At 33.8% G+C, this 19,716-nt stretch overlaps 1 protein-coding gene across 3 annotated transcripts; it reads left to right on the top strand.

The window, feature by feature from the left end:
• The first annotated feature begins 5,168 nt into the window (after window positions 1–5,168).
• LOC120086771 (transcription coactivator) lies at window positions 5,169–16,158 on the top strand. 3 transcript variants are annotated; one of them, XM_039043563.2, is made up of 10 exons: window positions 5,169–5,537; window positions 5,650–5,745; window positions 5,883–5,987; window positions 6,398–6,499; window positions 6,604–6,688; window positions 11,997–12,066; window positions 12,176–12,220; window positions 12,674–14,947; window positions 15,136–15,352; window positions 15,466–16,158. In XM_039043563.2, the coding sequence occupies exons 1-10, from the start codon at window positions 5,457–5,459 to the stop codon at window positions 16,024–16,026; spliced, it is 3,636 nt and encodes a 1,211-aa protein (XP_038899491.1). In that variant the 5' UTR covers window positions 5,169–5,456; the 3' UTR covers window positions 16,027–16,158. The 3 variants fall into 3 exon arrangements, with proteins under 3 accessions (XP_038899491.1, XP_038899492.1, XP_038899493.1); XM_039043564.2 differs by lacking the exons at window positions 5,169–5,537; window positions 5,650–5,745 and having other exon boundaries at window positions 6,387–6,499; XM_039043565.2 differs by lacking the exons at window positions 5,169–5,537; window positions 5,650–5,745; window positions 5,883–5,987; ... (2 more) ...; window positions 11,997–12,066; window positions 12,176–12,220 and adding an exon at window positions 12,470–12,559.
• Window positions 16,159–19,716: the final 3,558 nt, after the last annotated feature.

Here is a 19,716-nt window from a genome sequence, read left to right as displayed (position 1 = left end):
TTTTCTTTTTCTTCTTCTTCCTGTTATTACTCTGTATTTTTACTATGTCATGAATTTTTTTAATTAAATCTCTTATATCATCTTAGCAACTAATGAAATGCCACTAAATTTCTTCAATAATTTTCCTATCAATTCCTCTAAATTTGGAGGATCATCATAGAATAAATCGCTTTATTTTTTTTCCCACTAATTCTGGTTGAAAATGTTACAAATTTTCATTTATGATCTTTTTTTGTTATATGTTACATACTTTTCAATTGCATACATATTTTTTGTCTTGATATTCCTAACACTAATTTGATATGTGATTTTAATTAAATAATTTTTTTTTTTACAAATGTTTACGTATAAATATTGTACTTAGTGTAGACAAAATACTATTTTTTGTATAATCAACAATCCTACAACATACTTTAACAGTCATAAGTCTTATAATAGTCGAAAGTGATTGTCGAAGTTGATTACCGAAGATGATTTTTCACTGGAGTCTGTAGTCGGAAGTGGTTGTCGGAACCTGAAGTTGGTCGAATGAAGGTGATATTGGAGTTAATTATTGAAGTTTGTCATCGGAGGTGGTTTTTTAAGCCTAGAGTTGGTCGGGCGAAAGCGGTCATCGAAATTGATCATTGAAGATGATTATCGCCATAGTTTGTAGTCGAAGGTGATTGTCGGACCCGAAGTTAGTCACGTGAATGTGGTATTAGAGTTAATTGTCAGAGTTTGTCGTCGGAGGTGGTCGTAGAAGTCCCGAGTTGGTCATTGGAGTTGCTCACTCAAATGTGATCATCAAATGAGATTTTCATCGAAGTTTATCGTTGGAGGTGGTGGTCGGAGCCTACGAAAGTGGTTATCGGATTTGATCATTGGTTGTCAGAGTTGGTTGCACGAAGGTTGTCGAGCATGGAGTTGGTCGCTGAAGTTGTCATCAGAGTTCAGAGTTAATTATCGAAGTGTGAAAGTGGCCAATGGGTGGAGCCATTGAAAACATTGAAGTAAGGGAGAGTTTTGGTGAGTTGGTAAAATATACCAACTCAACTCCACCAACATCTAAAGTTGGTGACTCAAATAATAAATTAGTATATTATATCAACTCAACTGAACTCATGTTGGTGAGTCAAACACCCTTTTAGTATGTATTTAATGATATCGTTATCAATGGAATAATGAGATGTTTGGAAATACAGAGTTTTCACGTCAAACCCATAAGCTTTGTATCAAATAAGGGTATTGGAAGCCTTACTAATTCTCATCACAATTTGTAAGCCTTACTAAGCCTTACAAATTCTTCGAAAATGCATTTTCTTTTAAACACTTTATGTAAAAATTGTTTAAAATTTAAACACTTGCATGTTTGGTTATATTTTTTCAAAGTATTTATATACATAAGTTAACTTGGTTTGTTCTACACCAAAGTGTTTATAGTAACGTCAAATTACCATAAAGAACTATTAAATGCTATAAACTAATTATGTTAAAATCAAACACTATTTTCATTGTTTTTTCTATTAAAAATAGAATATTTTTGGATAATTCAATTTTAGAAGCACGTCTATCTTGAAATTTAAATACATAATCATTAAAAAAAATTGATCTCAAACAACCATACATAAACGATAATATTTTTTATCGAATAATATAATATCAACAAGATATAAGAAGTTGTGCAGTTCATTTACGTTCTTATTTCATCCCATTTCACGAACAATCGAACCCCCATGTTCATTAATGTTCTCATGATTTCTTTCATTATTTGAAGATAGTAACATCTCATCGTCGTCATAAGACTTGAACTCAAGATTTGTGTTTGAATGAACTATTGTAAAGTTATGGAAAGCCATTGAAGTAACAACATTTTTCATTTGTTTGTCAAATGGAAAACTATGCATTTGTCGAACAATTTTTCATCTATTCTTCCAAACACCAGATGTTCTCTCAATTTTCCATCTATATTCATAGACATTTCAATCAAGTAAAAATTCAATATTAGAACCGTATAACACAAAAATAAAGTTTATAAGAAAAACAAAGTTCATATATGCAATTTTTTATGCAGTATATAGCATTTCAACCCTAAACATAGTATCAGTTAACTACGAAATTCCTACTGTCACAAAAAGCATCAATCACCAAAAGCAACAATCAGTTCAAAGTTCGACTACTTGGATAAAATATAAAAACTAAAGAACTAAGCTATAGACCATACATAACAAGAAATGAATCCAATTAAAGTAAAAATACTATGCACGAAATAATGCAATTGAAACAAGTGAATTGTTAAATCATGGAATGGACAGAAATAATAATAATAATAAAGGTATCTCAAAGGAAACCAACTAAGATCAAATTTTCAAGTAAAGTGGAACTATCACACAAAAAAAACAGTTGATATTTGAATGCTAGAAGAATCACGTCGAACCTCCGTCAGGCCGTAACCCTACCATCGATTCGTGTTTCCCAGCCGTCGCTATTCGATTTTTTGAATCTTACAAACAGAACCTGTATTAATAAATTTTGTTTTAATGGTCAAAATATTTTGGATTTTCAATGTGCCTTTACGAGTAACGACCCTTGTTACCTATCTCGAAATGTTAGTCGTTACATATTTCATTTCGATCAAAGTAAATTGAAAATGAGGAAGGTGGAGGGGAATGCAAGGGCGGTCCTGTCATTTCAACATGTCTTTAAATTTTGAGAGAGATTCCCGATTAAACACAAAAAAAAACACTTTTTTTTTCTTTCTAAAATCTATTTCCAAGCATTTTCTTGAAAATAGTTTATTTTCCAAACTCATTTTTTAAAAAGTCATTTTAGATAGTTGCTAATCATCTCGTTTATTTTTAAAATAAATTATTTTAAGAATTAACACCTAAAAATTAATCCAAACGCATCCTTAATATACAAAACAAAAAGTGTATTAAAATCTATCAAATATTTAATATTTAAACAACGAATAGTAAAATAACGAGGGTTACATATTAATGGGATGTAAACACCAAATGTACAATGTAAACCTATACCTATGTCTATATCTGGATAGACGTTTGATCCCAACTCTTTATATACTTGGATTGGAAGATAAAACTATGAAAGATTAACGACACTTGTTTACAAAATTTGAATAGAGCTTTTAGAGGACATCCAAGTATAGAAAGTTATGAACTATTTGATAAAGTTAATAAGACATAAAATTGATTTTTTTTTAGTTATGGTGTCTACGGATTCTTTGGCAAAATAAAGAGTGAAGTTCACAACTTTGATATTGCATTATTTGGGCGATACACCCTCTTAGATTTATCTTTAACACATTTAGTTTTCTCTTAGTAAAATAAATTCTATCGAAAAGTTTTAATCATATAGTCAGTCTTTCAATATAAAATATCCTTTTAATGGTTAATTCCATGTAGATAATTTGAATGTAAAGATAAATGACTTAAATCTTAAAAAATAATTATCTATAAGATTATCTATATATTTATTATAAATATTGAGCCATATCCATTATCTTGCCGAACTTAAAATTTATATATCATACATATAATTGCAATAACAATGATAACAAATTTATGGTTTAAATCTTAGTGTGGTTTCTAAACTTTGAATAATGTTATATTTTAGTCCCTAGATTTTTAGAAAGGTTTGTTTTAGTCATTGAATTTTAAATATTGTCATATTTTGGTCCTTAAACTTTTAAAAATATTCGTTTTAATTCTTAAACTTTTAAAAAATGTTTATTTTGGTCATTGCTATATTAAGATTTTGTTAACGGTTTAACAAATTTGTGAGGTGATTGATATTTTTTTATGACTAAGCTATCAAATAAGTTAGCTACGCTAAAAAAATCTAGAGTTTCAATTTTAAATAAGATGGCAATGTGAGAGAATTTAAAATACATTATTAGTTCAATATTTTGGTGTGTTTGTTGTTGGCATTTTACTTAACTTTCATCTCGTTCAATACATTACGAGTCTAGTCACTAAAAAATACAAGTTTCCTCACCTTTCTATTGAAGAGTTAACATGATTTTAATAGTGGGCACTAAAATAAACACTTTTTAAAAGTTTAAGAACTAAAATGAGCATTTTTAAAAGTTTAAAGACCAAAATATAATAAGATTCAAAATCAGGGACTAAAATAGGATTTAAACTGAAAAAGAATATAGAGGGTGTAACTATTTATGTTTAGCTTAAGAGAAATTTATTCTAGTGAACATCCCCATGACATTTTGATTCAAATAGGAGAATCTAGGGGTTAGCTCGAAATTTGGTCTCACTTTTCAATTTACTCAATTTTTGCATTTTACTTATGTCATCATCCTGTGAATTTACCACTTTAACTTTTCTCCCTTATTCATTATTCACTATCTCTTTTGTATGAATTTTTCTTCCTCTCCCCATTTTCTTGCTTTTTTTTTTTTTTTTCGGTGATTTCTTCTATTTGCGATGCTCTTTGTTTCTAGTAATTTTCCATTTTATTTTCCTGTGATTTATGTCTGTGTCGCTCTTTTCCTCCATTTTTCTAGCAAGTTTTTCTTCCTACCTTATTTTCTTCACTTGGCCTCCTTTTTCGGTGATTTCTTTTGTTTATGTCGATGTCTTCTTCTTCTTCTTGAATAAAAGTTGTAAGTTGAAGAATGAATCAAGATGAGACGAAGAAACGGGAGTGAGACTAAGAAACGAGAGGAACGGGTGAGAGTGAGAATTTAAAATAATGAAGGAACTCAAAGGAAAAAACTACAACATTGACGAGGAAGAAGTTAGATGATGAAATAAGAGGAGGAAGCGAGAAGGAGAAACAAGATGAAGAAGTGAGAGGAACAATTCAAAAGAAGGGAAAAAATGAAGAAGAACAACGTGAATCGGAGAAAGATGAAGGAGCGAGAGGAACGAGAGAAAAAAGCGAAAAATCTGGGTCGCATCTAGCCTCACATGCGTTTTGGGGTCAAAAGGATATTTTCACATGCTTATGACATAAGCATAAGACCAAATTTCGAGTGGGCCTCTAAATAGGGGTCATCGGTACAGATTTCCCTTCAAACAACACAATAAAACAATAATAAATTCGTTTTATTTTAACGGTTGAACTGGAAACACGTGTCAAGACCAGATGATAGAAACGTGGCACAATCTCACGAAATCACAAAAATTCAACCCTCCCGCCACTGGCACAAAAATCAAAAAGCAAAAATTTCCCCAGTTCCCTCCTTTTTCCACTTACACTTTTCTCCCTCTTCTATACTTTTATCTCGCTTTGTCGCCATTATTCAAACTTCCGCTGCAAGATTCATCCCTCAATCAACAAAACCGCTCACTGATTCTCCTCCATCTTTACACTTTCAAAGATCTTCGCCAGATTCTCACTCTCCATCTACCGCCTCCAATTCAAGTTCCGCATTCTGATGGTTTTCTCCCTCTCCAGCTTCCTAGGGCATTGTGTCATCTATCGTATTTGAGTTGCCGATGGAAATTGATTATTCCGGCAAAGCGTTTTTAGGTGTTCAGTTCGTTCTCTTTGGATTCAATAACGTCGATGAGAAACAGGTATCTCGCTTCTTCTCTCTGTTGCTTGCTTGTTTTATTTGCTATGACTGTGAGTTAAGCAGTTGAAGAATTGGTTTCGAATGCTATTTTGTTGTTTTTATCTCTCTTTTAGGTTCGGTCTAAGCTAATCGATGGCGGCGGGGTTGATGTTGGTCAGTATGGTCCGAGTTGCACTCATGTGATCGTGGACAAGAATAAGATTGTTCATGTAAACCCTACTTCCTTTCATAGTCAATTCGACAATTGATTTTTTAGTTTTCAAGATTATTATGTTACTCGGTTTGATTTTACACTGCTATGCTGCCTTGTGAATTCAGTTTCACTGTTACTCTGTGTGATTGATAGGACGATCCGGTTTGTGTTGCTGCTCGAAATGATGGCAAGTTGCTTGTCACGGGCTTATGGGTTGATCATAGATATGATTCTGGGTTGCTTGCAGATGCTACTTCGGTGGGTTCTTAACTCAATTATTTTGTTCATATTGTTCTGCGTTTAAATTGAAATGATTGTCTTTGTACTTAATAGTTTGTTTTCATGGTTCGGGTCCCATTATTGCACATACCACAAGCAATGGTTTTCATAGATTTCTTATGGAAATGTTGTTGGATTTAAGCTTTTAATACTGAAATACCTTTGACTGCGAACTCCAAGACACCATTATTAATTGAATGCAATATGATTTAAATATCCTTGTAATTTATTATTCAATTATAGCCGTGACCAATACAATTGGGCGCATGGGGAAATATGATGTTGCTTGCATCAAATGGTATTTTGAGGATTCACGAGTGTCTTTGGTCTCTATTCTATATCTTTATTATCAGCATACTTATAAGTTTATCTTGTTAGCCTTTTAACAGGTATTGTACAGACCGTTAAGAGAACTGAGTGGTATCCCAGGGGCTAAAAGTTTGATCATGTGCTTGACTGGGTACCAACGACAGGATAGAGATGATGTTATGGTATTGGATATATGCATTTGTCTCTTTTCTTTTGCTTGACCAGTGGTTATCTATTGGTTATTGTTGTTTCAATTTTACAATTTTTTTCCCCACGTGCCTTGCAGACAATGGTTGGCTTGATGGGTGCTCAATTCTCTAAGCCATTGGTGGCAAACAAGGTTACCCACCTCATATGTTACAAATTTGAAGGTACGCCTGTCTTGCTTCTTTTTATGTGTGCTGTGCCCATCCTTTCTTAGTTTATAATGTCCTTATTTTTATTTTTCCACTTGAGCAAAGCTTTGATGTTAGTGGAATATTACTGACCATTAGTATGATTTATAATGGTCAGTACTTCCTCTTCAGTAAATGACATTCTTGCTTCATTAGCTATTGATTCTTTTGATGCAATCTATAAATATTAGCGGATCTAATATTTCTGGCTTCTAAATATGCGATAAAAGACTGAATTATTTGTAATGTGGGTAATGTGGGAATGCGGTGTTAGGTTCTTTGTCTATCTATTAATTTGTTTCAAACATAGTGATTTATCTATACATGTTAGTTTTTTGGAAATAGGCTTATTTGACGTATTAAACACATAGTTTAGCAAAATTACAGCAAAGCCCTTTAATGAGCTACAAAGAAGTGAGGACAAAAGGGTAAAATGGAAACAATGGATGTGAGCTCACAAATTAACAAATCACCCTCTTGAGCAAAATATCATCAAACTGCACAAACTAAAATTTCAGTTCTCTGAAACAAATGATCAAAGTTTCTTAGAACTATTAGCCAGCCCCTAAATTTAGGAGCTTGACACAAATATTCAAATCTGTTACCTGCCAAAGCTAGTCAACAGATCAGCGTTGTTTTCAGATGTATGAATTTTTGACAAAGACAGCCTTTTCTCTTGAATGGCATCATGAATATAGTGATATCTAACATCAATATGTTTTGATCTGTTGTGAAAGCTGGGATTCTTTGACAAAGCAAGGGCACTTTGGCTGTTGTAAAACAATTTCATTGAACAGGAAGCAGAGGACATTTGAGCAATCAAACCTTTCAACCAAACTGATTCCTTCACTGCATCAGCAAGCGCCATATACCCTGTCAATGAATGTCTTCTATCAGCAGATACATAGTTAGAATTGGCGTATCCCACTAAACAATCATCGGTTTCAATAGCTTTTGAGAACATCAATCCCTTGTCAACGGTTCCTTTTATATATCTTAGGACCCACTTGGATGCCTCCCAGTGAACCTTACCAGGGCTACTCATGTATCTGCTAATCATGCTCATGGAGTATGCTAAGTCTGGTCTGCAAGAGATCATACCATACATGAGACTTCTGACTAGATTAGCATAAGGGACAGTCTTCATCTGATTCAATTCTTCTTCTATGGAGGGAGACTGATTAGATGACAACTTGAAGTGCTGTGCCAAGGGATTTTTCGCTGGTTTACTGTTCTCCATATTGAATTGCTTCACAATTTTATTAAAACAGTCAATTTGAGAGATGAAAAGAAAATCTCGCTGTCTGTCTCTACTCAATTCCATGCCCAGAATCTTTTTGGCAGGGCCTAAGTCTTTCATCTCAAACTTGTCGCTTAGTTGACCTTTCATCTTTTGAATTTCTTGCATATCATTTGAAGCTATTAGTATCTCATCAACATAAAGCAACAAAAAAATAAAAGACTTATTGTTGATGACTTTCTTATAAACATGAGTCGCATGCAATTTTTTCAAAACCATGTGAAACAATGAAGCTGTCGAAACATTTATTCCACTGTCTCGATGATTGTTTCAGCCCATATATCGATCTTTTCAAATGGCACACCATATCCTCTTTTCCAGATTGTTCATAACCCGGGGGTTGTCTCATATATCTGTTTTCATCCAAAGTTCCATGCAAGAATGTTGTTGTAACATCCATTTGTTCAAGCTCCAAGTTAAATTGGACTACAAGGGACAATGGGACCCGAATTGAAGTGTGTCTCACAACAGTAGAAAACACTTCATTATAGTCAATGCCCTCTTCTTGTGTGAAACCTTTAGCCACTAATATTGCCTTGTAACGTGGCTGTTGTATGCCTTGATCCCGGGTTTGATCTTAAACAGCCATTTGCAGTCAATCAATTTTCGTGTTTGGAGGTTGTTTCACCAGCTGCCAAGTTTGATCTTGGTGCAGGGAGTTTATTTCACGGTCCATAGCATCTATCCATAATTGACTGTTCTCACAACTAACAGCTTGCTTGAAAGTGTTTGGTTCTGGAGGCAAATTGTCTTCAAGGCAATTTAAAGTAACAATATCAAGTTCATCATACCTTGCTGGAGGTCGGATGATCCTCCTTTCTCTATCTCTAGTGAGTTGGTAAGATTGAAGTTGAGGGTTTGAAGGTGGAGGGTTATCATCTTGTGTATGAGATGTTGCCGTATCACCCTCTGAAGAATGTCTTCTTGGTTGGGGTTCTGATTTTCTTGTTCAAGAGCGTCAATGGGTGTAGTTTCTGATGAATATTGTGATCCTTCACCAGTTTGTGGTTCAAAGACAGGGGTCTGCAATTCTAATTCAAAGTCTTTGTTTTAAGTAGATTTTGATGTTTCTTTAGAATGAGGCTCTTTCCAAGGCATCACTTCCTCATTGAAAGTTACATCTCTACTAACAAAGCATTTTTTATCGCCTGATTCTAGTGACCACACTCTATACCCTTTGGTCCTATGAGGATACCCCGAGAAGATACATCTCTTAGCTCTAGCTTCAAGTTTACCTTGTTTTATGTGTGCAAAAGCAGCACATCCAAAGACTTTTAAATGTTCAAGTTTAGGTGGTCTTCCATTCCAAATCTCTTGAGGAGTTTTAAAATACAAAGCAGTAGATGGGCTCGTATTTATGATATATGCAGCTGTGTTTACTGCCTCTCCCCATAAGGTTTTTGGAAAATTAGAGCTTAAGAGCATACATCTAACCTTGTTTAGAATAGTTCTATTGAATCTTTCTGCTAATCCGGTTTTGTTGGGGAGTGCCAAGAATGGTTAGATGTCTCAAAATGCCAGAATTCTTGCACAATTTGTTAAAATTTTCATTCAAGAATTCTAGTCATTATCTATTCTAAGAGTCTTTATTTTTCTACCAGCAGAATTTCAACCAGATTTTGCCATTCAACAAACTTTGCAAACATTTCATCTTTAGTTTTTAGCAGAAACACCGATAATTTCCTTGAAAAATCATCAATAAAGGTAAGAAAGTACCTTGCACCTCCATGTGTTTGGACCTTAGAAGGCCCACAGAGATCTGAATGCAGATAGTCATGCTTTCCTTTTGCCTTGAAGGTGCCTTGTCCAACATGCAGTGATCACAGAAGTCCAGCCCTGTAGGCTTATGACTACCAATAAGGCCTTGCTTGAATAAGCTATCAAGACCTTTATAACTAATGTGGCCCAATCTCTTATGCCATAACAAAGTAGTCCTATCTTTTGGTTCCGTGACCACATTGAGCTTCCCTGAGACTGCACTGCCTTGCAAAATGTATAAACCATCTTTCAAGACTCCTTTCATCTTGACAACAGAGTCTTTCAAGACCAACAAACTTCCTCTGATTTGTAGTTGCAACCAGATTTGTCTAAGGTTCCTTGGGAGATAAGATTTCTTTTCAAGCCTGGCACATACCTCACTGATGTAAGGATTTTAGAAGAGGCATCAAACATTTTGATTTTTATAGAACCAATGCCTTTTATATCACACGAGCGGTTATTTCCCATGACAACCTTTCCTCCAAATTCTTGAAGATCCAAGAACTAATGCTTGTGCGGAGACATGAATTGTGCAACCTGAAACCATGACCCAGTCATCTGATTCATTTGAGTCACAGACCATGAGAACCTCAGTCAACAGATTCATAACCTTTGAGAACGTTTGCAGCTACTTTATTTTCTTTTTTAACAGGGAGCTTACCTTTCCTTCTTAAAATAGGACATTCATACTTGGTATGACCTTCCTTATGACAATAGTTGCAAGTGATTTTGTCCTTTGTACCTTCCTTCTGATTCGACTTCGAAGGTTGCTTATTATTCTTACTGTTTTGGCCTTTCGATTAGTTGCCTTTAGTAAACAAAGCAACAGAATCTTCTTCTCTGATTTCAATTCAAGCTCCTTAGATCGAAGAGAATTCAGAACTACATCCAGAGTCAACAAATCTCTTCCACATTTTATCGCTGATTTCATTCTTTATATTTTTCAGGCAGGGAATTTTGGAGAATCACAGCTTGATTTTCTCCATCCAAATTTTCACCGGAATTCACTAGATCCTGACAAATTCTATTAAAATCGTAGATGTTTTCTTCTAAGCCTTTTGAGAGTCCACTTTAAAACTGAACAGCCTCTCTTTCATATAGCTCTTATTAGTGAGTGACCTAGACATGTATAGACTATCTAACTTAGTCCAGAGTTCAGAAACGTTATCAATATCACTCTTCTCGGAACATTGTCAGCAAGATATAAAATGACAGTACATAGGTGATTTCAGCCATTTCTTGTTTATCTTCTTCAGACATACTGCTACTTACCTGGATTGAGTAGGGCTTTAACAACTTTCTGCTGAACAAGTAATGCCTTCATCTTCTTCTTCTAGAAAGTGAAATCTCCTTTGCCGTCAAATTTGTCGATCACAAATTTGGCATACATATACGAATTTGACAACAGGCACTCATGGAGGAAACTTCAACGAACGAAATGAAGGAAGCAGCGAAGTTTTCAACCAGAATCTTCAACGAGCTCTGATATCAATTGTTGAACAATTTGAAAGAAAACTGAAATTAAGTAGATAAGAAAGAAGAAAAAACAGAGTTATAGTGGTTCGATATATGTCTACGTCCACTTTCGAATCAGAGAGGCTGAGTAATTTTATTCAATCACAGTCGTCTTTCCCTACAAAAGTTTGAAGGAGATGATCTTATAATTCCTTTCAGACCTCATTCCAAAAACGTGTAAACTAATTAATCATTACCAGTTTACACCAAGCTGTTAAGCAAGCAAAATTACAGTAAAGCCCTTCAATGAGCTACAAAGAAGTGAGGACAAAAGGGTAAAATAGAAACAATAGATGTGAGCTCACAAATTAACAACTAGTTAGCTAATGGGCAGTTGCTCATATTTGTTTGTTCCAAAATCTTAAGGGGACATGTGGATGGGTTCAAAGCTTATTGCCGAAATGATTAGTATTATGTAATCTAAATTTGGTTGTAAGGTTCATGATTTCGAAAAGTTAATTATGCAGCATTAAAGGGTTTTGATAAGCCTCGATTTATTTAACATGGTTTATAAACCAAGCCATGTGAATTATTTTTTACAAGCAAATGTAATAGAGCCATATAGGCTCAACTTCCTACCATTAGATTACTCGAATTTAATAGGTGAGCCAAACACCTCTTCGAAGATTTTTTATTTTATTTATTTTTTGTGCTGATTTGTTATCCAATTTCTCAAAGAGAGTCAATCATAGTGGTCAATACCATGTACAGGGGATAAATATGAGCTTGCTAAAAAACTGAGGACCATAAAGCTTGTCAATCATCGTTGGCTGGAAGACAGGTGCTTTTTATTTATATTCCCTTGTTGAATCCTGTAATATCAACTCATTTTCATGTGTTCTGTAAACAAATATAGGTATTTATTTGACCTGTATTTTATTTCTCATCAGCTTGAGAGAATGGATGCTACTTCCAGAATCAAATTACAACATAAGGTATGTGGGCGCATTGTCTTGGTCACAATGCATGACAGTCTTGTATCGGCTTGACTTTTTGTTCCCTTTGCTTGACCCATTTTATTTGTGGAGATCTATTACCTCTATTAAAATAGCCAGGGATCTGAATTCTCTGATGTCATTTCCTACTCTTGTTTTGAGAAATATCATTTGGGTCTCAGTAATCTTTAATGAAATTACCTTCACCAAGTATGATCGGGGACACTGCCCTTTGTTTGCAAATTGCAGAATATATTGCTAGGTGTAGCTTCTCGGGATGCTAACTGACGTATGCTTCCATTTGTTTATGGGATTGCCATTTTGAATAACCAATTCTGGGTGTGTCCCTCCAAATATTTGTGCTATGTTCTTCTGCATGTTAGCCTGCTGATTAAATTGATGTTTTCTGAATATATCCACTCATGTTCTCAAATTCTCTTGCGATTCTCTCAGTGGATATGACATGGAGATGCTTGAAGCTGAGGCGAAGGATTCTGAAGAGGAATCTAACAGTAGCATCACCAAACATTTTGCAAGGAGAAGCACTAAGAGTCCTGATAACATGAAATTTGGTTTGCATTCAACCAGTGAAATATCTAATACACTGCCAGCTTCAAAGCCAATGGATGGCCGCACAAACTTTGCTGAAACTAAGAGCATGTTGACGGTTCCTACTACCAACACTAAATATAGTCCTTCTGGAAAGTTTGATAGGCATGATGCTGTCAGGGGACCTATTTGTCAGGAAGATGATGTTTTTAGTACTCCTTGGGGTTCTGTGCCATCTGATATGCATACGAAAACTTCTGAATCTGAGAAGCAGAAAGTGAAAAATGAGGCAGTGACAAGTCCATCAAATTCAGCAAGGTCTCCGCGGCTGTGTGCTACCAGTTACTCTAGGAGAACCCCATTGAAGTCGCCACTTCCACTGTTTTCTGGAGAAAGATTGGACAGAGCTGATGTCTCATGTGAAATGGGAACAGGTGAAATGAAAGATACTATTGATGTCGATGTATCTTTAGAAAAGATGGAGCAAGTAACGTATGCCACTTTCTCTGGCCATGAACCAAATTCTCCAAGGGGAACTGATTTATTTCGTACAGGAGATTCAAATGCTAGATTGCCTTTGAAAAGCATTTCAGACGTATCTTATGACGTCTCTCAATCTCATTCAATGAGTGAGATCACAAAATCATGCACCTTGAATAACCCCTCCATGGACGAAAAAATTTTAGGATTGAAAATGAGAAGTGTTTCTTTAAACAACAATGATTCTGGCGAGTGTCGTGCTGAGAACTTGCAGCATAGTAGGGTTATTACCAACAGCTCTAGTTCTATTAAGAAACCATTGATGTCCGACCTACCTTTCAGCAACAGTGTTCGCACTCCAACTGCAGATGTTGCTGAGAGCAGTAAGAAGACTCCTCAAACACCCTGCCAGATATCAGGAAAAGACACGTCACCTGACAAGTCTGACAAGCTAAATCATGTTTATGGGATTTCTAGAGATGTGGTTGGAAAAACTAAAGAAACAGATAGGCAGCAGAATGATGTTCTGGCTACATCTGAAAGTGATAGAGGTACAGAGGCTATGAAATCAGCCTTGCCGACTAATTTGAATTCTTCTGTTGTTCAAAGTAATAACTTGCATTCCAAACAACAAAGAATTAAGATGTTTGCCAAAAAGAGCTTGGGTTCTAGACCGAAGTTGGGCAGTGCCAGTCGAAGGGCTTCTGTTCTCTCGAATGAAACCACTTCTTTGAATGATTCGGTTTCATCTTGTGGGAATGGTGAAAAACTCTTAAGCTCATCACCTCAAAATGTCAGTATTGGAGTGAAAAAGGTTTTGGAGACAATAGATATGGGGGATTTTTCTCATAAATATGAAGCCATGGATGTGGATGACAAAATTACTGATCCAGGAAATCCAGAAAATAAAGAAGCAGATTTTGAGCAGCAAAAAATGGATAAGGAGAATTTTAAGGAAGTTCAGCTAATAAGTGATGAGGATAAGCTAGCAAAAGAGACTGCATCTGGAGTGAAATGTAACAATAGTGCTAGTGTGCTTGATGATACTATTCCTTCAGGTACACTAAAAGAAGTGATTGAACCCAGAGAACCTGTTTCCATCAAGAATGTACAACGTGATGAATTAAGAGTAGAAGATGAGAAATCAAAACTGAATGTGGGGGATAGTGGTCCAACGGGAGCAACAATGTCGTTAAACTCTTCTAAAATGAAATCTAAACTAGGCAAGGTTGGTAAAGCACCCCCCCATAAGAAAAATAGGAAGACTGGGAAGAAATCTCAGTTGGTTGCTGCAGGACCTAATGCTGAAGTCCATACCATACCCGATTATAAGTCAGAGAAGGAAAATGTACCATGTGATGTTGGTGACAAAACCAGTGATCTTGTCAAGCATTGTTTAGATAAAACTAGGGTCAAATCTAATACAAGGCAAAGAAAGGCCAATAAAAAATGTTCAGAGATCAGTGCCAATTCTTCCATGGAAGTTGATGAAGTTTTGAGAGAAGTGAAGCCTGAACCTGTATGTTTTATCTTGAGTGGACATCGTCTTGAAAGGAAGGAGTTTCAGAAAGTAATCAAGCATTTGAAAGGAAGGGTTTGCAGAGATTCTCATCAATGGTCATATCAGGCTACACATTTCATAGCCCCCGATCCAGTCCGTAGAACTGAGAAGTTCTTTTCTGCTGCAGCATCTGGAAGGTAACACATTTCTTCCGTCAATTGTGTTTTTATAGATTTCATGAAATCCAAAGATCAAGTAAATAAGTGATTGAGGTATTATTTATATTGCCTTTTCATGTAAGAAATTTAGAAGTTAATTGCCGTATGCAACTTCTTAAAAACTCAGTCTACATAAAAGATCTAAAGTACAAGGTTTCACGATGCAGGTGGATTCTCAAATCTGATTATCTAACAGATAGTAGTCAGGCTGGAAAGCTCTTGAAGGAAGAGCCTTATGAATGGTACAAAAATGGCCTCACTGAAGACGGTGCAATCAATTTGGAAGCTCCTAGGAAATGGCGGCTCTTGAGGGAGAAAACTGGTCATGGTGCCTTCTATGGAATGCGTATTATCATATATGGGGAATGTATTGCTCCACCTCTGGTACGTTTACTATCCTACATTACGGCCACTTAAGCTGTAATGCTCCTTTCAAACATTACTTGTGAAGATATTGGTTATTTTGACATAAACATCATCTGCTAACCATGAAACAGGATACTCTCAAGCGAGCTATTAAAGCTGGAGATGGGACAATACTAGCTACATCTCCACCTTATACTAAATTCCTTAGGTCTGGAGTTGATTTTGCTGTTATTGGCCCTGGCATGCCACGTGCTGATACGTGGGTCCAAGAGTTTTTAAACGATGAGATACCATGTGTAGCGGCTGATTACTTGGTTGAGTATGTATGCAAACCTGGTTATCCTCTGGATAAACATGTTTTGTACAATACTCATGCATGGGCGGAAAGATCTTTTAGCAACCTTCAGAGTAGAGCAGAAGAAGTTGCTGAAGACGCAAGCTCACAGGATGATTGTTCTGATGAAGATATAGCCTGCCAAGAGTGCGGGTCTCGCGATAGAGGTGAAGTGATGCTCATTTGTGGCAATGAAGATGGTTCAAATGGTTGTGGAATTGGTATGCATACAGATTGCTGCAATCCTCCATTACTGGATATTCCAGAGGGTGATTGGTTTTGTTCAGATTGTATTAGTAGTAGAAACAGCAACTCTCCAAATAAAAGGAAAAAGGGAGTCTTAGTTAAGAGGAAATGACATTAGATTTTGCTTAATAATTTTAGTTATTTTGGTCTAAATCTTGTATATTTTCATCTTGCTTAAACAAATGAAGTTGATTGTATTATTCCAGGTCTTTTAGACGGCATGGGGAATTTCCTCATTTGATGATCTGCTGCGGTTTGAATCTTTTTCTCCAATCACTCAGGTTTGCAAGCTATTCGTTTTGCATGCTTGGTCGGAATGGTATTGGTTTATCATTCCATAATTCAGATTAATAAATGATGTAAGTTTACACACCCACGTTCTTTTTGTAGAATGTGGTGAGATTATTTTTTATTTTTCAAAAAAATCATTTTTAGAACTTATTATTATTGTTTTAATTGTTGAGTTGAAAAACATTAGGGGTGGAGATTTGAAATTCTTATCTCTAGGTTGAAAATATACATTTTAATTGGTCAAACTATGTTGAAGCTAACATGTAAGGTGAAAATTTGAACCTATAACTGAAGGGAAGTAGTAAAATAGTTGACTCAAGTTTTGCTACGTTGGATAATAAGGAAAATTTGAATCTATGACTTGAAGAGAAGTAGTAAATTGTTTGTATGGTAAAAGGTAAAAAATCTTAAGTGATATTTGTAAAATATAGGTTAGAAATATTGTGTGTTTGAATAAATTTGTGACCTAATTGTTAATTTGAAATAACCTGATGGTTTTTTACAATTGGCTTTTGGGTTGTTTCTTGATTAGATAAGGGTTGATATAGGAAGCATGAGCTCGTTTGAATAGTGAAATTTTCTTGAAGTTTTGCGCTTTATGTGGTGGGCAGTTTCTTTAAATGGGGAAGGCTAAGACAAGTATAGAAAGAGTAGGCTTTTTCTTGGTTTGTGGAAACTTGTTGGGTCCCATCAGCCTTTATCATCAACTAACTCCTTCCATCGTATCTGCAGGCTTCCTAAAGTATTAGGTTCTATAAGTTGGATGTACACAACCTGATTGTATACATGAGGTGACCTCATTTCTATTTTTTTACTCAAATTTAGAAACTTTTGCAATGCAACATTTACAATTGAAAAAGTTAATGTGGTAATGGATCAACCTATCCCTAAAAGGGAAGTAGGGTAGCTTGTCTCTAGTACACTCACTTTTGACTGAATTTTATTACTACTACCATTTTCTTTTAATTGATATCCACTACTTTCTTTTAACGTAGGATAATTAAATCTTCATTTTCACCATTGTTTGTACTAACAAAATAAAGTAGCTTCCCTTTCTTATATAGATAATTTTTCTAAGGAAAATTTATGGAAATTTTCACCGATGGAAAAAATTCTAAATTATTTATAAAAATAATAATAGTAAAAAATACTTATAGATATTGATAGATTTTTATTGGAGTCTATCCCAAAGTATTAGTCAACTTCTATAGGTTTAGATTTCTATTGGTCTCTATAAAAAAAGATAAATTTTTACTCCTTTGTGAAAATAGTTTTCTTTTTTTTTCTATTTTTTAAAATCTCCCAAAAATTTTTAGATATTTGTTTTATTTTATTTTTATTTTTCTATTTGTTTTCTTACTTTGTAATATTTGGAGTATGTTACCTATGGAGTGAAAAAAATTGAAGAAATTTTCCTAATGAGATCTCTTGATGCTTATTTGCATCAGTTTATTTAACACACATTACTTTGCAATTTAGATTATGTTTTTTATTTTTTCAATTTATTGAATGTAACAAATGTGTTCGATAGATAATTTGAATTTTATTTTTTGAAAAATATTTTGAATTCTATGATCAAACCGTGTTAAATTTGGAAACATGTTTATGTTTTTATTGTATCTAGATTTAAAATTTAAATTTAGAATGTAGAATTATATTAAATAAAGGAAAATATTTAGAAATATAGTAAGTTATTTTATAAGCTCAATTTATGCTTTAGTATAAAAATATATATTCTATAATTTATTATAAATTATATAATATTAAAAAGAATAATTATACCATTGTTTTTAACATATAACACATTCATAGATAAATTAATAATTGTTTATTGTTAGTTAATATTTAATGAGCAAATACAATTTAATTTGATAATTTATAAATCTAGTATAAGACATATATAGATAATTGTTTAAATTTGTAAATTTATTATTAAACCCATCTGAAAATATAAAACACGATTTTGTTTCATAAATTCCTTGTTTGCAAATTCCTTATTTTTTGAATTTCCAACCAAACAAGTTTTAAATATTTCTTATATTTTGCTTTCGAGTTTGATGATATAATAGAAAGATTAAATATTATTATTTTTATAATGAATCAAAGTTTTTTTTTTTGAAAAAAAATTTACCCAGAGATTCAAAGTTCTATCATTGATTTTAACCAGTTATTTAAACGTGATTCGAAATAAAATATAACTTAAGAATCGTATTAATTCATTACTATATTAGCTCAAAAACTCCGTATCCTTTGACCTTTCCACTTATCTACTCGTTATCCAATATATCTTAAGCTCAAAAACGCACCTTTTAAAAGGGGGGGGGAAAAAAAGAAGGTTATTTACCCTTTTTTACCGCTGTATAAAAGCTGAGAGAAAAGGTAGGGGTAAAAAGTAATTTTAAAAAACAAGTGTACTAGTGAAGTGAAGGGAAAAGAAGGGGTTCAAAAAGTTTTTCACCCACCTCATCTCATTATTTACTCTGAGTTCAAGTGCAATTCAGACTTGTTCAGTTTTTTTAACAGTCAATTTTATAAGAGTAAGAGCATTCTTGTTCTTGTATTCCCATCAAAATTACAAACATTCTCAAATATATTTTTTAAAAATTTTCAACATATGCATATTTTTATACATTTTGTAAATAAAATATCGGATCTAAAGTCATGTTAAAATGAGCATAGTTAAATAATAATTGTAAAATACCTTTTACCTTTACATGGGAGGTTTAAATCTCAATCTCTATTTGTCATATATAAAACTCAGTAATTATACAAACCAATATATACAATAGCGATTTGATTTTTGATACATAACCGTCCACATTAACATAATATTACACCAAACTAGGGTTGATTTTTTTTGTATATTAATTTAAGAAAGGTGAACAATAGAATAAAATGAGAATCGCCTGCAAAAAAAATTGACTGAGTAGACAAAATCCAATTTAAATAAAAAAAAAACTTACCATATGATATTTGAAGTAATCATTTACTCAAAAGACCATGTTTATATCATCTTTTAAAGAAACCATTTACCTAAAACCATTTTCTTACATTTACAATTATTTCAACACAAAACTCTTGTCAAGACATAGCATTTTTATTTTATTTATTTTTCTTTCAAAAACCCATTTATATATGTTAAAAAAAAAAACCCATTTTCAGATCTCATACAATTCAAACAACCTTAAAAAAATACCCCAAGAAGTGGATTAAATTATAAATAAATAAATAAAAAAGAAAAAAAAAAAAAAGAAAAGAAAAACCCAAGCCCTCATGCCACACCTACACACACACATTCTATATAGTTTGAATGAAAGTTTTATTGATTTGGAATGATTTGAATTTGTGTAATGTGAAAAGAATTTGTCAGATCTTCCCATTACACCAAACCAGCTCTGTTTTTGACCAAAACCCATAAACCCCATTTTAAAATAACCAAAAAAAAAATACTATTTATCATTATTTAATTTAATTTAATTTTGAGAGAGAGAGAGAGAGAGAGAAAAGAGGC

This window comes from Benincasa hispida, chromosome 9, assembly GCF_027475165.1.
Source record: "Benincasa hispida cultivar pf3 chromosome 9, pf3_genome.v1.1, whole genome shotgun sequence".
In the NCBI taxonomy this organism is placed as follows: domain Eukaryota; kingdom Viridiplantae; phylum Streptophyta; class Magnoliopsida; order Cucurbitales; family Cucurbitaceae; genus Benincasa; species Benincasa hispida.
The sequence above is the reverse complement of the archived record's forward strand: the minus strand, read 5'-3'. Positions and strand labels throughout refer to the sequence as shown.

What these genes read in the sequence shown, in the direction of transcription:
- LOC120086771 (XM_039043563.2), top strand. Translation starts at nt 5,457, where the DNA reads ATGGAAATTGATTATTCCGGCAAAGCGTTTTTAGGTGTTCAGTTCGTT. An exon ending in ACAAGAATAAGATTGTTCAT is followed by an intron (nt 5,746 to 5,882) that starts GTAAACCCTACT and finishes TGTGATTGATAG; the next exon opens with GACGATCCGGTTTGTGTTGC. An exon ending in GAATCAAATTACAACATAAG is followed by an intron (nt 12,221 to 12,673) that starts GTATGTGGGCGC and finishes CGATTCTCTCAG; the next exon opens with TGGATATGACATGGAGATGC.